Raw genomic sequence first — 18,156 nt, 5'->3', positions numbered from 1 at the left:
CCTTCATGTTTCTGAAAAACACACACAGAAAACAAACGTGGAAAGAAGAGCGTACAGGCGAAGGAGACTGAAATTTATTAGCCTACAGTTTTGCTTTGAGTGAAGAACATTTGGGAGGGATTCACGTCATACCACACCTTTGGCAAACGAGAGAAAGCAGCTATTAACTAAAAAAAAAGAAAAAAAAAAAAGATGCCAAGTGAGTGGCCATGTCCGCAGCTTTTTATGAACAGTAAATAAAATAGGTATAAAATGACTTAATGTGTACATTTGGCCAGGTTGTCGTTGTTACAGGTCACATCCATTTCAGTAAAAGTGCATATTTGGTCTTCACTTCTTGACTTCACCCAGATCATCGATGCTGTCGTCATCCACCTGCAACAAAGACACACACACACACACACACACACACACACACACACACACACACAGATGTTAAAAAGCATAACTCTGGTGATGTAAGTTTTCCTTATCGTTAACAAAAGACGTACTGTGTGTGTGTGTTTATATCAAAGCCTGATGTCACGTGTTCATCTGAGCCATAGAGCTCCACCGAAAAACTAATAAAAACTTTAACGAGCTACAAAACTGTTGCTCCGGGTGACATCATCATACATTTCCATAAACACACACAAACACACACACACACGCTGCAGTTTATTTTGACTTAATCCCATATATTACCATCCTGCTGCCACAAACAGAGCACCAAATGTCGCTGAAAGTAGTCCCTTATTATAATATCCTGTTAAAGGAAGAACTGTCTGGGACATTTAAAAAAGCACTCCATAACTGTCCGTAGATTTTATTTAGATTTATACAGACAATATTTGAGATAAATTCAGGTACAGCGACATCTATTTATTTGTGTGGCTTTCTTTCAGCCTGCTCAGTTTCATCTGTCCTGAAATCCATCTTTTTTTCTTTTAAAACTGTTCCAAGAAACACAGATTTTTGAGACACTTTCTTCTCAGTAATCCATCCAAATCCCTCCTCTCCTCCTGCCAGCTATCTTACATTTTTTAACATCACTGTGAAGCTGCAGAGAAGTTCAAACTCAGTGCGAAATTACTAATTAAAAGCAAGTTCTGCCTCATGCAGAGAGAAGAGAAGAGAGCAAACTGGCATGTAAACAAATGAAAGTATAATCACTAAAGACACATATTTATCTACAGATTTCAGACAGCTCACCTCAGGCCACTTCTCTTGAATGGCGTCAATTATGTCATCTGTAAAATCTCCCTGAATGATTATTTCATCCTCTGCTGTAACGGAGGCACCACAAGAGAATTTCTGGGCAAAGAATCGCTGAGCCTCTCTAAGTTCGATGTCTGCAAGAGTGAACGCAGAATATATTACATGAAGAGAATTAAAAGAAACAATGAGAATAATAAAAAATAAAGAAAAAAAGGCCCTTACCAAATGTTGCCAGGCCACACACCCGTGTGACGTATTTTTTCTTGGCTCTTGGGATTTTTGCTATCGTGACTTTCTGAGGCACGGTCTTCTTTTTCTGTTTGATCTGGCCTCTTCCACCTTGAAAATAAAAAAATGAAAAAGTAAGGCAGAGAGCCTGTTATAGTGTGAATTTGCTACAATCACATTGCCAAAATACATCTACTAAAGTGCTTGTTTTTGCATCGTGGAGTAGGATTTCTACAGAAAGACCTTTTTGTTTAAGAGTAAGATCGTTTTTGTTTGACCAGAAAAAGATATCGTCAAACCAGCGAGACTCTGTTTAAATAAACAGTCCTTTTAGCACATTTATCTTCACATCTGAGTGAATAAAGCCTGAATTTCCAACAGAGACAAAAACAAAACAGTTTCTTAGATTTTTAGTTTTGTGGGTTTGGCGATGACAATTTAAGGGCTGTTTCTGGTTAAACAAAATCAATCTAATTCATTTCCATAATGTTGTCAGACACTTTGAATATCAATATGACACTTTAAGCGGACGTACACTGACTGTAAAAACGTGCCCTGAGACGTTACATTGCAGCCTGTTTAGCAGCGGTAGCAGTCTGGCTCAACACTGGACCAATTTTAGAAATTATTTGGAAATTAGCACCAGCTACCAGACAAATACTGCAATAAAAATATGCAAGTGGCTGCTGGAGCTGCTTCACTCACCAACCAAATTAATGTTTACCCATTGAGTGCTAGTAGATTTTGATACACTATCCTGTTACACTAGTAACAGATGGGCAAAAAAGAAATTAATTTCTAAGCCTGTTCCCACAAGTCACTTAGACACAAAAACAGAGTCCAAGGTATAAAATACCAAAATTTACCCTTTAAGAAATAAAACTCAAACAAGGCACAAAAACTCTTTTGCTTTGACACCTAAAAACAATCTTTAAATGTATAAAATATCTTATATAATGAGCTTAATAGAGGTGATTTTATTAATTTGTTAATTCCTTTAACATTTTATACATTTTTTTAATTTAATCTTTATTTAACCAAGGAAAACCTCTTGAGATTAAAACGTATTATTCAAGAGTGTCTAGGCTTATTATCACAGACAGACGACATATACAAAAATACAAACCAAACTCAAAAAGGACACAAAACTAAATGTCTAAAGACAAAAACTATAAAGTATGTTAACTTTTGCAACGAGTGAACCATAAAAACAAGAAAACTAAAAACAATAAAAACCGACCTCTCTTCTGTTTCTTTTTCTCCTCCTCCTCGCCTGCAGGAGGAGCTTCTCCAGTGCCGGACTCCTGCTTGGGCGCATTCGCTGCCGGGCCAATAATTCATGAAAACAAGGAGAAAATATTAAAACCAATCCTGCAACAAAAGCTTCTTAACTTTTGGATGACGTCCATCTCTTTGTGGTAACAGACCAGCCTGGCTGCTGACCTGCGTGTCCACAATATTTAGGGGTTTTTTTGCTTTAAGTTTGATTATTTTTTTTGTCGTTTCTCACTCTAGAAACCCGTTAGTAGACCTTGTACTGTCAGGTCATAACTGTGTACATCTGTTTATCTACGGAAAAATTAAAAAAACATGGCATTTGACAGAGAATCTCACTTTTATTTTGTTTATATTCAAAAGGGAGATTTTTTTTTTTTACAGGCACATCCACACATCGATCAAACCACAGCTGACAATTTACAAAAATACCAAATACGTCTGGGTGAATTTTAGGAAAATATGTCTATCATGGAAATTTAGATTTGATGACATCAAACATGGACTGTTGGGATTAAATTTTTAAAATGATACCAGAAGAAAATGTGGAATAAGATGATTTTTCCAACCTTTTAGATATTTTAAGGGCAGAGAGCTTCACATGAAAAGAATTACATGTTCCAAGTGCTTCACATAAAAGACAGAAAGACTTACTAAAACATGCATGTAAAAATAAAATAAGATCAGAATCAAAAGTATAAAATGCATCTTCACATGTATAAAACTCACTTGATAATACTGGTAAAAAAATAAGATAAAATAAGGATAAAAATTGAATCCATAGAATTATTAACATAAGATGGAAAAAATAAATAAACAAGTAAAACCCATTGACATTATTAATAAAAATAAGGCTAAAAATAGTGTATGATGCATGAAAATTAAGGAAAATATAACATTTAAAGCAAAATGCAAAGCAGTTAAGTCAGCGCTAAATTCAATTCTGAACATTAGTGAATTTAATGACCTAAGAAATGCAGGTATTCCCAGTTTATTCCACTTCCATTAGATGTTTTAATACAGTGCGGCCTTTAAGATCATAACTATGAGCTGTGCTACATCTTAAAAAAACAATAAACAACACTACTTATTCTGGTGTAGTTATACTTAAATATATAAATGTGCTCTACTCTTAAGTCATGCATGTTAAGAGCATGCAGGTTTTGGAGAAATTGAAGAAAAATGTATATCCTGTTAAACTCTTAAAAGACTCACCTACAGTCATCCTGGCAAAGACATCTGGAAAGTTCTTCTCGAGCCAATGCCTACATTTGGCAGGCTCAGGCATGTACTCACAGTACTGCAACACAACGGCCGAGATTCAGTTAAAAATACACAGTTTGAAGTGTGTATAGACACTGTCTGCATGTATATAATTCATGTATATAGTATATTTATGTGTATTCAGTTATACGTCTGCTTGTTTTATATTATATTTTAGCTTTGTTGCCCTTGTTTAACCCTTTAAAACCTGGATCATCATCAGTTTTCTTGTGCAGCGTTCAGATGCCTTTTACAAGCTATCTGACCCTCAGACACCCGAGTGCATTGGTTTAATTTCTTTCAAGATTGGGGAAAAGGCAATGGCGAGAAATGTCACACAAACTGCAAAAAATAAGAAACAAGAAACTTACCTAAAAATAGTTTTAAAAAGAGTGAGAATTATAAGAAAAAAATATAAAAAAAAAATAGGGAAAATGTCCCCAAAGCTATATTTCTAACAGCAATAATTGTATAGTTGTTTTATTTTTACTTTTAATTTATTTAATATTCTTTTGCTTATTTTCACGTAACTTTCTTGTAGCTTTTTAATTAATTTTTCACTAACTTTGGAGCCATGTCTGGTTGCTTGTTGCCTTCTCCCTATGTTTTTGGAAGAAATCAAACCAAATTTTCTCAGATTTCAAAGGGTTAATGAACAGCTGTTATATTTCTATCTTTGCCAGGAAATTTTCCTGAATTGTGTGTAAGTACAATGAGAGCAACTTAAAACGGAAACCAAATTCCTTGCGTGTGTGTGCACATACTTGGGCAATAAATCTGATTCTGGTATCTCAAATGTTTCAGTGAACAAAAGAATGTGTTTTTTTTTGCTTGGTTATTATGACTTACCTCAGTAGGCAGAGAGCACACTGCAAAAAAAACAAAACAAAAAATATCACATTTTCACATTCTGAAAAGGCCACAACATACATCATATAAAGACGCTGAACTGAGTAATGTTTGACATCATTTCATTTCAAATGCAAGAATTACAAAGAAATACTCGTGACTCACGAGTACTTAATGAATGAATGCATAATAACAGTAATAAACACATATATACAGAGATGTTAACAGGCTGTAAAACAGTAGTAATTGTATATACAGTTACATTTATTGTTATATACTATACCTCCACAGTAAAGTACTTTCAGTGGGTACTTTGAATCAGAGTCGACTGTCCCTTGTTCTGATTTGCTTTCCAAAGAACCAGATTCCATCTCAGTAGTAGCCATCACTAATTATCTGGAAAAAGACAAAAAAAATTACAAAAAATTAATGTAAATATATATCTATAAAAAAAACAGATATTTAGAGAGATATATAGATATAGATATCATAGCGATTTATTTTATGTAGCAATATAGTAGCAATACTTGGACGCCAAATATCTTTTTTTGTTATAATAATTGTAATGTTAGAAATACAAATTAAATTTTAGTAGCCTAGGGGATAGTATAAATAAATTGCTTTTTTCAGTCTCTTGAGTACGTTAGATACAATTCACTTTAATAAAAATATCTGAAGTAAATTGAACTTGAAAATTATAACCTCTCATAAATAACAACAAACTTTTCCTTTGGGAACATAATTTGCAGATTAAAAAGGGTATTAAAACGCAATACATGTTATCACAATACTGCATATCGAAACATATTTAAAATCACAATAATATTATATCATGATTTAAGTATCTTGATAGTATCTTATCATCAGGCCTTTGGTGATTCCCTCACCACTACTCTGATAAATAAAGTACACTCCCTCATCATGTCATTTTGTCTCCAAATTTTCTTATATAGTTTCTGTTTCTACTCAATTCTTATTTTAGTTTATGTGCCTCTATAAACTAAGCTGTTACTTTCTGTACTCTTCTGTATTTATTTATATCCTTATACTACATGGACAACCAAATAAAGGTGATTGTGATTATTTTTTTCAGCTTTGTTCATCTTGTTTTTACCTGTATGTCTTTTTCTATCTTCTTGATAATTGTTCTGTGTGTATACACACTGAGAGCAACTTAAAATAGGATTTATTAGCCAATAAAGCTAAGATATTTGAATTTAAATGAGTATCAAGATTTTATGCTAATTCATACTTCTACACCTCGACATTTCTGAGGGATATATTATACTATTTACTGCGATTTGTTCATCTGACAGCTATAGTAAGGAGTTGTATTTCAAATTTTGATTACAAAATATGCACATATGGATATATATAGAGAGATATCAGTTACACGAGCAGCAGCTAGCTACATTATACCATGGCAGCGACTGATATGAGCTGAAATAAATCACGTATCTCTCCCACTAGGGGTTAATTTATCGCACAGCAGCAGCAGCAGAGTCATTATCAGTTGGCTTGATATCCTCGGAGAAGTCAGCAGTAGCTTTAGCGGGCTAACACATGCGGCTGTTCTCCTAAATAAGACCGCTAGGCTACAATTCTTCCAATAACGTCTATAATTTAAACACCACGGCCACCCTGGACACTGACACTGTTGAGACAAACTGCACCTCGCTGTTAAACACATCTCTGTTTTTGGTAAAAGTGTTTTCATTCATCAGGTACGGTCAGCTGTCACCGTCGGCTCCAGTTTAGTGGGGCTTTAGCTTAGCATGCTAACGAGCTAGCGCACCGCTAACTGAGCGAGCTGCTGCTGAATAAAACTGAAGGAAGACGGAAGAAACGTCGAGTTACGTACCCCGCGAAATATACTCTTAAATCTGATGTCTGCTCGGTAAATCCGCTGGCATTATTGGTGTTAGTTTGACTTCTAGAAAATCATTCTTGTTGAATCAGGGTTAGTTGGCGTACTTTGAGCAGCACGCCTAGTAGCGCCTCTTGTTTTACTCTGCTGAGGTGGCCGAGACGCAGCGCTGACGCGCCGCAGCGCCCCCTGCTGCCCGGAGGGAGCGCACACAGCACCGACGACTTACTATTAGTGCGCTAGAATAAACAATAAAGGGCTCTTAAAGGGCTCTGCTTCCTATATCAACAATATCATTACTAGGGTTTTTTTTTTAATCAAAAAGCTCTTCTTTTTTTAAGCATTTTGCCACATTATTTACCCTTTATACTTTCCATATTAATTATGAAACGTGGTATTAGGGCCTGCTTTAATATTGCAAAGTGCACTTTCCATAGTCGCACTTTAAAATATTCAGCAGGGGCTGGCTCAATTTGCGGCAGCGGCACCTAACTGTGGCACCTCGTGTGGCACCCCCAGATGCCGCAGCTAGATGCCGCTAGCAGTCGCAGCAGATGCCACTGGTTGCCGAGACATGCCGGGAGGTGCCAGGAGGTGTCAGGAGGTGCCAGTGCTTGTGCCACTGATTGCCACGAGGTGCCGGGAGGTGCCAGTGCGTGTGCCACTGCTTGCCAGGAGGTGCCGCGAGGTGCCAGTGCTTGTGCCGCGGTTTGGCGGAGGTGCCAGGAGGTGCCAGTGCTTGTGCCGCGGTTTGACGGAGGTGCCGGGAGGTGCCAGTGCTTGTGCCACTGCTTGCCAGGAGGTGCCGCGAGGTGCCAGTGCTGTTTTAAGATGGAAAAAATCTATATGTACAATATACTACAATGCAAAGTAGATTTTTTTGTCATCATAGCCTGGTATATTTTAATAATATGCAAGAAAATTTATTGTGATAGTGCACCCAGTGGAAATAGCATGAATTTTCTCCATATGCCAAATGGGGACAGGAAGATTACCTGAAAATGAGCATTACTGCTACTACTATTTATTATAATAATAATACTACTAATTATAATAATGACAATAATAATAATAATAATCATCATCATAATAATAAACAAAATAAAATCCCAAACTAACAAGGTAATGACCAACGCTGAAATGCTGAAAATTATATGTTTAGATATTTTTTCCTTAATCTGATTTTAAATATAACATTATATACTTATAAATATAGTTTTATGGACATTTTCCCACTATTTTTGGTATATTATTATTATAATATAATAAATAAGGTGCCTGAGTGCATTAAAAAGGATCAAATATAGCTATTTTTACATGTTCAGTAATAGCAGTTGTAAAATATTTTATTGACTCTACCAATGACTAAGAATCGCTACTATTTTTAACATCACATTTGATTAAAACAAAAACCTTTAAGGATAAATACAGAACTAGAGTGTCAAAAATAGATAAATAAATAAAAATAGAGCTTGTTCATTCCCAGAGGAGGAACCCACAAACTTTCAACAGAATTTTATTTGACTTAAATAAAGGCTTAAATTTAACGTTTTGAGTAAATCAAGGGAGAAAAAAATAATCTGTACCTTTTTTGACTGCACCGTGTTTCCGTCTGGGTTAGTATTTCAAGGTTAAGTCGAGTCGTGCGGAAATAAGAAATTAATTTAGCTTATTAATTTGACGTTCATGCAACTAAACTAGAAGTATTAGTGACATGTATAATACTTTTGATTATATATGTTTAATGTGTGAATTGAATAAAATGCTTTTCTTTTTTGTTAACTGCGTGAAATCGGTTGGCGTGACGTCACGGTCCGGTCCTTGTTTTTCCTTCTTCGCTCATTTACATTCAAAAGTTAGTCTGTCCCAGAAGCTAACGTTAGCTAGCGAGACATTTCAGCGTTTTAGAGAAACTTTAACCGTCCGCCGACCGTATTTTAATTCGTTCTGGAGCGAATACTTTCACTACAAAAACGCTCGAGTTGTTTATTTTTGTTTTGCCGCGTTTCAGTCAACTTTAAAAGTTACTCGCAAAGACGCTAGCGTTAGCATTTCAAACTAATAAGTTAGCTGTCCGACGCGGGCATGTCCCCCAGAAGGTGTCCACAGCAAACGAAAAACAACAAAAATGAAGGTAACATAACACAGGGAGACAAAACACGGAGTTGGGTGTCATACCAGTAATATTAGGTATGATGTGATGGACGAAGGAAAAAGACTGTCCCCTTTAAATGGACGAGCCTCAGCCTGTTTCCCCCGGTCAAACGGTAAACATCAAACAGCAGCACCAGTAAAATTGCTTGTTTTAACTATAAAAGATAAAAAAAGGACATTTTCAACTATCAAACGTCCGCTTTGACTTTCAGATACTTCAGCTGAGCTCTGGCACAGCACTCCAGTTAAAAAGGTCAGTGACTTTTCGTTAAATTCAGTGATATGATTGACTGATTTTATATTTTTGTGTCAAACGTGTACGTGTTTTTGTGTGTGCGTGAGCAATTTGTGTGGAAATTTGTAATATTTAAATTAGAAAATACCTTTTGTAAAATTAAAATAAACATATTTCCAATATAAAATATATCTGCAAATATGCAAAAATAAAATAAAATAAATTAAATGTGCATAAAATCCAAATCTGCAGGTCTACAGTTGAGATTCACAAATATCTGAAATGTGTAATTATTAGAAATATATTCACAAATGCTTTTAATTTATTTGTAAATTGATTAAATATACTCAAGCATCTTTTTGCAGGATGTGTTAGTGTGTTTGTAGATCCGTCCTATATTTTAAAAATAGTTTTGTTTAGAAGTCTTTTTTTGTATTTGTGTTAGGTGCTCTGTGTTTACAGATTATGCATCAACACACACATTATCCAACCATCCCACAAATAATATTAAGACAAATCTATCTCCATACCAACCCTCATCAGTTTACATGACATCAGTACAGTGTTTTTGCAGAGATCAGTTCAGAACTCACCATTTTTCTCTATATGTGAAAAACATTTTGCTCTTAATCTCCTGAATATCAGACTAACCTGTTCTGGAAAATACATGACTATTTTTTCACAAAATAAGGTTTTCAACTCATTAATCCATCATATAAATCATTATGAGATAAACGTATTCATATTGTGTGATTATGATATGTATATATGACACTTTTTCAGAGAAATGGGGGCGCTTCACTGGACGCCAGCCAGCCTTCTGTCCTAACCAGCTTCAAGATGGACAGCACAGCAAAACAATGGGCCAGAAATACACCTCCTGTCCCCGCAGAGTCCCTCTGTCCCCCCAGCTCACAGGACGCCGAGGTGAGATCAAACTTAACCCCAGCTCAGGACCACCAGACTCATTATTTAGAATTTTGCTTGTGTATTATAGTTAATATAGCTGACACCTGAGAGAATAAAATAGTGCAATCAATTAAGAAATATCCATCTCATTTCTCCAATCATTGCAGCCACGGATGAGTTGAAACAGCATCAATTGATTGATTATTTGATCTATAGGAGATTTTTTTGTCAAGATTTGTTTATTGAAAGATGCTCTATTTACAGTGAAATTGCATAATGTAAGATACAAAATCATTTTCTTCGTTTGTGCACAAGAACATACATTTAAACATTTGTACAGAACTCTGTGTTAATTCATATAAAATATGTCATGTATCACTATTTACATAGTTTACAGTTTATAGTTTGCATTGTTTTGGCCAAGCAGTGTTGCTTATGTCGCCAGTGAAAAGCGCAAAAGATGAATATTTCCCTTATTGATTAGCCTGCTGATTTAAATTAAAAAAAAAAAAATCCATTAACAGTTTGGTCTGTAAAATGTCAGAAATAAGTGAAAAATGTCCATTGTGATTTTCTCAATTAATCAATGATTTCTTTGGTTTTTAATTTTTTAGAAAATGGTAAAAATTGTCTGATAGTGTTTTCAAAAGATGATATCCTTAATTGTCCAAAATCCAGCAGATATTCAGTTTACTGTCATATAGGATTAAATAAACTAGAAAACATTCAAATTTAAAGAGCTGAAATCGGATAATTTTGACTTTGTTTCGTAAAAAATACTTTCACTGATTAATGGTTTATCAACTTTATAGGCGATTAATTTAATAGTTAAATAGTTTTTTAAAAATCAACAAACTTACAGACTATGGTAAGGTTTATTTTTTATTTTCTTTATATATAGAGTTTTCTCTCTCTCTGGTGTGATATGTGTATTACTGTGTTTTTACTTTGCTCTGCTGCTTTAACAAAATAATCTCCCTATTTGAGATCAATAAAGTATATTTGACACTATGAGGTTGCTTGTTCTGTCACACAACAGTTGCAAATCCAAAATGATTTGATGGTTAATAAAACAACAAAAAAAATGAGCAAATAGTTCCAATTTAGTAGCTGGAACCATTTTTATTATATATTTTTTTACATCAGTTATTAATCAATTAACTGATTGTTTTAGATCTATTTCTAATTTGGTGACAATGACTTTATATGTTTGTCTCTTTCTCTGCAAAAAGTTTCCCGTGAGCGACCCGAGCGGCTCCACCATCCAGAGACAGAGGAGGGAACTGCAGCTGCTGATGGCTGAGCTGAAGGACCGGGAGCGAGAGCTGAACGCCATGGCCGCCTCCCATCACAAGCAGCTGCACGCCTGGGAACAAGACCGCCAGCGGGTGCTCAGCCTGGAGCAGAGGTGCGCCCGTTTGGACGGTGAGGACACGGAAAGGATATCTTTTTCTTTTTTTTAAAGATTATTTTTTGGGCTTTTTATGCCTTTATTCCATAGGACAGTTTAAGCGTAAAAGGGGAGAGAGAGGGGATGACATGCAGCAAAGGGCTGAGGCAGGAATCGAACCCACAGCCGCTGCGGCGAGGACACAGCCTCCATACATGGGGCACCAGCTCTGTCCACTGATCCATCCATTTGATATGGATCCAGTTCTCCTTAGAACTGCAATGATGAATAGATTAATCAGTTAGATTAATGTACTTGATTGATTTTGTTACAGCAGCAGTAAAATTTAAAGTAGTTAAAACACAGAAATACACAAACCACTATATATATATATATATATATATATATATATATATATATATATATATATAGTAGTGTATATATATAGACTGATAATCCAGAAACCACAGATCTTAAATTAAACATAATATTTAACAAAAAGAAGCTGCACACATTTGGAAAGCTGAGACCAAATAATATTTGGCATGTATGCTTGAAAAAATGTCTAAAACAATCACTCAGTGTTTGTTGCAGTTAACTCATTTCCTGTGTTTTTTTTATCTCCAGTGTCTGACAGTGATTTCTTTGTCGTTGGTGCAGATGAGCTCCAGAAGAGAAACGAGGTGATCCGAGTCCTGACTAAACGTGTGTGGGCGGTGGAAACCCGGGAGGCGGAGGTCCAGAAGGAGCTCAGTGTAGCTTCAACAGCAGCTCTGTGAGCTGGAGGAGAAACATCAGAACATCAGCCAAAAATGTCAAGACTATGAGGTACAATTACAACATTAATACACATTAACATTCTCTTCATAAATATAAAAACATACAAATTAATCTACACAAATCTTGTGAAAATACAGCTTACTCAGCTTTAAATGTATTGGTGATTACTAAAGCTGTAAATGTATAGTATATTATATTATATTATCATATATATATTTTTTTTAATTTAATTTTTAATTTTTCATAATTTTCTCATGTAAAAACACAGTAGCATCATGACAAAAACCTGCCATTTAAAGGGTTAAAATTACGAGAATTACTGAGTATTTTATATTTATGGTTAGGACTGATTTTGGTTAAAAAAATAAACGCAGTGACAGTAAAAAAATCATCTTTATGTATAATATTATTATTACAACCTTATTTTGAAAAGTGCACTTTGTGTGCAAAGTGGTATGAGTGTGAGTATTTGAAACGGAACAAAAAAATAATAACAATCTACTTTGCATGTAGAATATTGAATATTTTTGTGTTTTCTTTTCTCTTTTCTTCATCTAAAAACATCATGGCATCATGTCAAAAACCTGGCATTTAAAGGGTTAAAATTCTGAAAATTAATGAATATTTGATATTTATGATAAGGGGTGATGTTGGTTCAAAAAATGAACTCAGTGAAAGCATAAAATAACATTATTGTATAATATATTTTAAAGCTTGATTTTGAAAAGCTCGAGCATATTAATGGACATTAGTATAAAATAAAAATGTAAATATGCTGGAGTTAGCAGGATTGTTACTTTACTCCGCAGTCCCTTGGCAGGTAACAATCAATAGAAATAAAGAAGAAAAGAAAAACAAAAACAATGCAAAAATTAAAACAGAGGACAAAAGTGCAGTAACAGTAGCAATGTAATGTGTATGATGCAAAGTGCCTCATCTGTGTGCAGATCCATATAAGAGTGTAATATTAAAGTGGGCTTTAAGGGTTAAGTGTCTGTGTTGTCTCATAGGAGAAGAACCAGAGTCTCAGCTCCACGGTCACGGCTCTGTCCACTCAAGTCGGCTCTCTGCAGGTCAGAGAGGAAGAGCTGAGCTCCATGCTCAAACTCAAGGTACGCCAGATTTCTTTTTACCCTCCATGATTAGGATTAATCTGCCTGTGCCTGAGTGTGATCGTCTGATATTCTGTTTGTTGGTTTATGTGTGTTTTTTCTCCGCATCAGGATAAAGATGTGAGCGAGGCTTCTGGTCATGTCGTCGACCTCACGGGGCGTGTGCGAGATCTGGAAACGTCGCTAACGGAGAGTGGCTCACGGGAAAGCAAACTCCTGAGAGAGTCCGAGGAAAATAAACGCCGCTACAGAGAGGCCAGGCACGAGGTCACACACCTCAGAGGTACATGCGTGAAACTGAACTTCAACACGTACTCAAATCAACATCTGATCCCCTTTAGATAACAAGATCATTTTCATTCAAAAGTCTTGTTTTCGCTGAGCAACAGACCCAAAATCCAACGACAGTCAGTTTACTCTTACAGTGTATATGACAAAGAAAAGCAGCATATCGTCACATTTGAGCAGCTGGAATTGGGGAAAATGTTTGGCATTTTTGCTTGAACTCAATTATCAAAACTGTTGTTTTTGTCGTATTTAGCACTGAATTAAACTTCTGATTATTCCAGCTGTACATGTGTGACTCTCCGGTGTTGTGTTTGTAGAGGAGCTGCAGCAGCAGGTGACACAGAGCAGCACTCAGAGAGAAGAGATCATCCGTCTCAAACAGGAGCTCCAGCTGCTCCGCAGAGATCTGGTCCTGTCAGGTGCATCATTTAAATACGAACTACAGCACACCAAATCTTCTGCAGCCTCTCGCTTATGTTTTAAACTGTTTATTTGATTTTTAAAAAATCAGGACACATTGTCATCATCAGTGTCTGCATTTTTTATCTCTGTGCTATAAAATCTACATGTCACAGCTGTCTGGCCCTTTGCCGATGGATCGGTTTGTGTTATTGTGTGACTTCTGGGTGCAAACTAAACCTTTAAAACACCAAAGTAATGCTCATGTTCTTCTTCAGGTGCCTACAATGAGTGTAATATTTTATCTCTGCAGTCGACTTCTCTTGATTTTGATCTGTGCAAAAACAAATGTTCCTCCTGAGATAAGTGCAGCGTTTGATGTTTGTCACCAGGCGAGGGAGACAGCTGGAGAGACGAGCTGCTGGAGCTGGCTCGCTCCAAACAGGAACGCACCATGTCGGAGCTCCGCTGCCTGCGACAGGTAAAAAAAAAACAAACCTAAAATCCGATATGTGACGTCTCACAGAAGGATTTTACAAAAGTCACATCCAACAAAAACTCATTTCTATCAGCTTCACAACATGGCTAAAAATGCAGCAAGTTGAAATAATTATGAATTATCAGAATATCTTGTAATAGAAACACTTGTTTAGTTGAATGTGTCTTTCCTCATTCCTGCTGCTCACACTGTTGTTGACGTCGGAGGTGTCGTTCTGGTTTAGCAGCATACCTGCTCCTGCTACTGTGGCTGTAGGTCACTGTCATGTCCATTATCTGTTTAACCCTTTAAAGGGCAAATTGTTGTTGTTTTTTAAAAAAAAATAAAAATAAAACATTGGGAGCAGACAATGATCAACTTTACAAGAAATAACTCTGTTAACTCTGTTAAAAATTAAAAAAAACCTGAAAATTAGCACAAAGAAAGATTGAAAAAATAAAATAAAAAGGAATGACTTTAAAAATAAATGCTAATATACAACCAAGTGTACATATTGCCTTGACATGATATTAACATGTAAAATTTCCCCAATTTTTTATACACTTCTAATCATTTCATCTCTCCTTTTAAAAGACAAACAAACAACAGATTTTCAGGTCATTTTCTCGTCATCTTTTCCTAATTTCTTAGAGTTTGCAGGGCACCGTATGTCAAGCTGCTCATTGCCTTTTTTCCCCAAGTTTTTTTTTTAAACTGATGATGGTCCAGGTGTTAAAGGGTTAAACCACACAAGAGTGACAAGAAATCATCTATAAACACATTTTTAGTTAATAAAATATTTTTTCAGAATAAAACAAACTTATTTATTCACAGAGACGAAATTTGGTCGTCGCAGCAGCACTAGGACAGAAATAAGTACAGATAAAAATGAAATAGTCTACAGCTAAAAAAAGAATAGAATAAAAAATCTGTTTTTATCTGACAATCTGAAATCAACATAAATAAATAAAGCAGTACACATAGTGCTGTTTATGTGTGTTTTTACAGGTGTGTGAGAATCAGCGGAACGACCTGCAGCTTCTGCAGTTGAACCTGGAAAGTGCACGTGAAAGTCTGCGGGAGCAGAGCAGTCAGGGGTTACCTGGCAGGTAAGAAGAAAGGCTGGTGCATGATGAAGGGTTTCGTCTTTTTTTTGTTTTTTTCCACATATTGTGGATTCAGTACGACAGGATTAGGGCCATGTTAAAGAAAAAAATGTGAGATTTTGAGAACAGAGTCATAATATTACGGGAATAAAATGGTAATTTTGAGAATAAATTTATAATTTTACGAGAAAGGGGATATTATATAAATAAATATATTGCCAACAAACTATAAAAAAAGGGGAGGTTGCATTCTGAAATCACAAAATAATTGCTAACATTTATTATTTTTTAATAATTTACTAAATTCCTCTTCTTGAGCTCTTCATGGTGGGAATTACAGCAGTGGAATAGTTGCACATACAGAGTAAAATCATAATAAAAATCACTAATAAATGATAGGTATTTCCCAATTCTAACCAGATCTGACTTTATCATCGGACCAAAAATGTAATATTTTATGTTATAATTAATGTTTGGGCAAAACGGATCTTAACTATGTAAAAAGGTTGGGTATTTTTCAGTTTCGATTATTGTAAAATTGGTTTTAAATTTCATCCCAAGTGGCATTTTGTGTTTTTTAATATTCTGTTTTTTCATTTTATATTTTTAAATTGCTTTTGTATTTTTATCTGATGTCTTATTCTATTTAAATTTACTATTTGTATTCTTCCTTTAATTGTTTGCACCAAAACACCAAGTCAAATTCCTTGTATATGTAAATGTACTTGGCAATAAATTAGATTCTATTCTAATTCTAATTAAAAAAGGTCCTAAAAAGTATTAGATTTAATTTGCCTTAAACTGCAGGAAACCTGAAAACGCCACCAAGCAGAGGACTGACAAGTTTCATCTGCAGCCGCTGGTGGTTTTGATGTGAATCTTGTGGGATCCTGGATTATGTAAATGACGAGTGATTCTGTTTGTGTCTCAGTCAGGAGGACTTCAGATGTGTCTGCGTGGACGGCCGGTCTCCTTCATCACTCAGAGCGAAAAACTCAAGACCTTCACCTGATGCTGCCTCGCCACCAGCAGCCAATCAGAGAGCCACAGTCAGCGGTGGCCTGCGGGTCGACGCAACGCACTCGATAGATGTAAGACAGAAACTGAACCTCATAATACAGAACTGTCAATTATCACATCAGAGGCAACTGATTTCATTTTCTGGATAAGATAAAATAATAATAAAAAAATATTTTTTATTTATAATGCGCTTTACATTTGAAACAAATCTCAAAGTCCTAAAATGAAGTTCTCATGATCACAAATTTTTATCAACATTTAAAAATTGTAATAGCCCACATTTTAAGGAATAGTTTTACGCAGTACCCACAGTCTTGAATTCAATATTCTCAAAATAAGGCCTTAAAAAGTATTAACTTGTGAACAAAGTCTTGAATTTTGTTAACACTTTTTCCAGTATTGCCTTGAAGTTGGCATAAACTTTAGTTCCACGTGGTATTAAAAAGGTCTTAAAGAGTCTTAGATTGATTGAATTTGACTGGCAAACGTTTATTTTTTTTTTCTTTCTTAAATTTATCTGTGAGACTGTGTTTACCTTTCCTCCTCCTCTGTCCAGGGTGATGATCCTCTGTCCAGCTGCTCTCTGCAGCAGCTGTTAGAAGAGTCCAGGCAGCTCCTCACTTCAGAGCACAGCAGCTCTGTGACCCCTGACCCTCTTTATTCTCATAGGTGCCACAAATCCCAAAACCACCATCACCACCCAACCACCCCGACACAAAAGGTAGACCAGTTTCATGATGCTGGGCCTCGTCAGCTCCTCATCTCTCTCCATTTGTTTTCACGGGGCGTGGCGTCAAGGGTGCAAAAATGTTCAGTTAAACTGCTCCTCTTTTGAGTTTGGGTGTGTTCGAACATAACAGCTTTATTATTTTGCCTCCAACAGGCCGGTGAAACTCCACCCAAAACCTGCCCTCGACACCAGGCAGCCATGTGGACGACTTGAAGCACATATTTTTATTTTATTTTATTATTTTTGTTTTGTATTGTTTTTATTTTTATTTTTTATTTTTTGTTTTGTTTTGTTATTATTGTTATTTTATTTTAGTTTGCTTTGGGTCTTTTTGTTTTGTTTTGGTTTTTTTTATTCAGCTTTTAATTTTGATAATCAGTGTTACTGCAGAAGCTATATGCACACAGCTGAAGGTTGGACTGTTTCTCAGGAAAATAATAATGAAGTGATAAAAACACATTTATCTCATGAATTTGTAACTTTTTATACTCTTGATTGTCTTGATTTGATACCAGTGCATTACTTTGCATATTTTTAATGGGTGATTACATATATATATGTGTGATTTTTTATTATTTTTAAATCCTGTGTCAGATTTTTTAAAGGCAGTATTGTGTGCAGTGGGTGAGATGTGAAACCAGTCCTACAGGGCTGTTGAGTGGTGTGTCCTCTTATTGTCTTTCCAGTTTCACCGCCTGCAGATTTACCCAGTGACTCAAGAGGAAATGTGGATAGCCGTTAATAGTTTTTTTATTTTGTAACTTTGTCATTTACTCTTTATAAAATATTTATATTTGTTTTTCAATTGTGTTTTATTGTTTGTAAATAAACGGACTGATTTGGCTTTTTTTTTTTTTTTGCCATCGGGGCGCGTTT

The 18,156-nt window shown here is 35.5% G+C and overlaps 2 protein-coding genes across 2 annotated transcripts; one reads left to right on the top strand and one right to left on the bottom strand.

Annotated features, from left to right (window-relative positions):
* Positions 1 to 52: 52 nt before the first annotated feature.
* On the bottom strand, positions 53 to 6,833 carry denr (density-regulated protein). Its single transcript, XM_088071225.1, has 8 exons — positions 6,674 to 6,833; positions 5,096 to 5,208; positions 4,813 to 4,832; positions 3,917 to 4,000; positions 2,666 to 2,756; positions 1,420 to 1,536; positions 1,192 to 1,331; positions 53 to 375 (listed from the first exon to the last, which is right to left on the bottom strand). The coding sequence occupies exons 2-8, from the start codon at positions 5,196 to 5,198 to the stop codon at positions 331 to 333; spliced, it is 600 nt and encodes a 199-aa protein (XP_087927351.1). The 5' UTR covers positions 5,199 to 5,208; positions 6,674 to 6,833; the 3' UTR covers positions 53 to 330.
* A 1,665-nt stretch (positions 6,834 to 8,498) lies between these two features.
* Positions 8,499 to 18,123, top strand: ccdc62 (coiled-coil domain containing 62). The gene is given in 14 exon segments (XM_088070925.1): positions 8,499 to 8,946; positions 9,046 to 9,086; positions 9,852 to 9,995; positions 11,210 to 11,402; positions 12,028 to 12,128; positions 12,130 to 12,195; positions 13,158 to 13,259; positions 13,371 to 13,542; positions 13,865 to 13,966; positions 14,339 to 14,427; positions 15,433 to 15,533; positions 16,462 to 16,621; positions 17,107 to 17,271; positions 17,434 to 18,123. Coding segments are annotated over 14 exon segments (1,563 nt in total). The 5' UTR covers positions 8,499 to 8,879; the 3' UTR covers positions 17,494 to 18,123.
* Positions 18,124 to 18,156: the final 33 nt, after the last annotated feature.

This window comes from Plectropomus leopardus, chromosome 20 (genome assembly GCF_026936395.1).
Source record: "Plectropomus leopardus strain MGB_pleo_1.0 chromosome 20, ASM2693639v1, whole genome shotgun sequence".
Classification (NCBI taxonomy): domain Eukaryota; kingdom Metazoa; phylum Chordata; class Actinopteri; order Perciformes; family Serranidae; genus Plectropomus; species Plectropomus leopardus.
This window is presented reverse-complemented; position numbering and strand designations above follow the sequence as displayed.

Bases quoted from the DNA above. Each gene is read 5' to 3' on its own strand.
- denr (XM_088071225.1), bottom strand. From the start codon at position 5,198: ATGGCTACTACTGAGATGGAATCTGGTTCTTTGGAAAGCAAATCAGAA. The intron at 4,001-4,812 runs GTAAGTCATAAT...GTTGTGTTGCAG, and splicing joins TGTGCTCTCTGCCTACTGAG to TACTGTGAGTACATGCCTGA. The intron at 1,537-2,665 runs GTCGGTTTTTAT...TTTATTTTCAAG, and splicing joins GAAAAAGAAACAGAAGAGAG to GTGGAAGAGGCCAGATCAAA.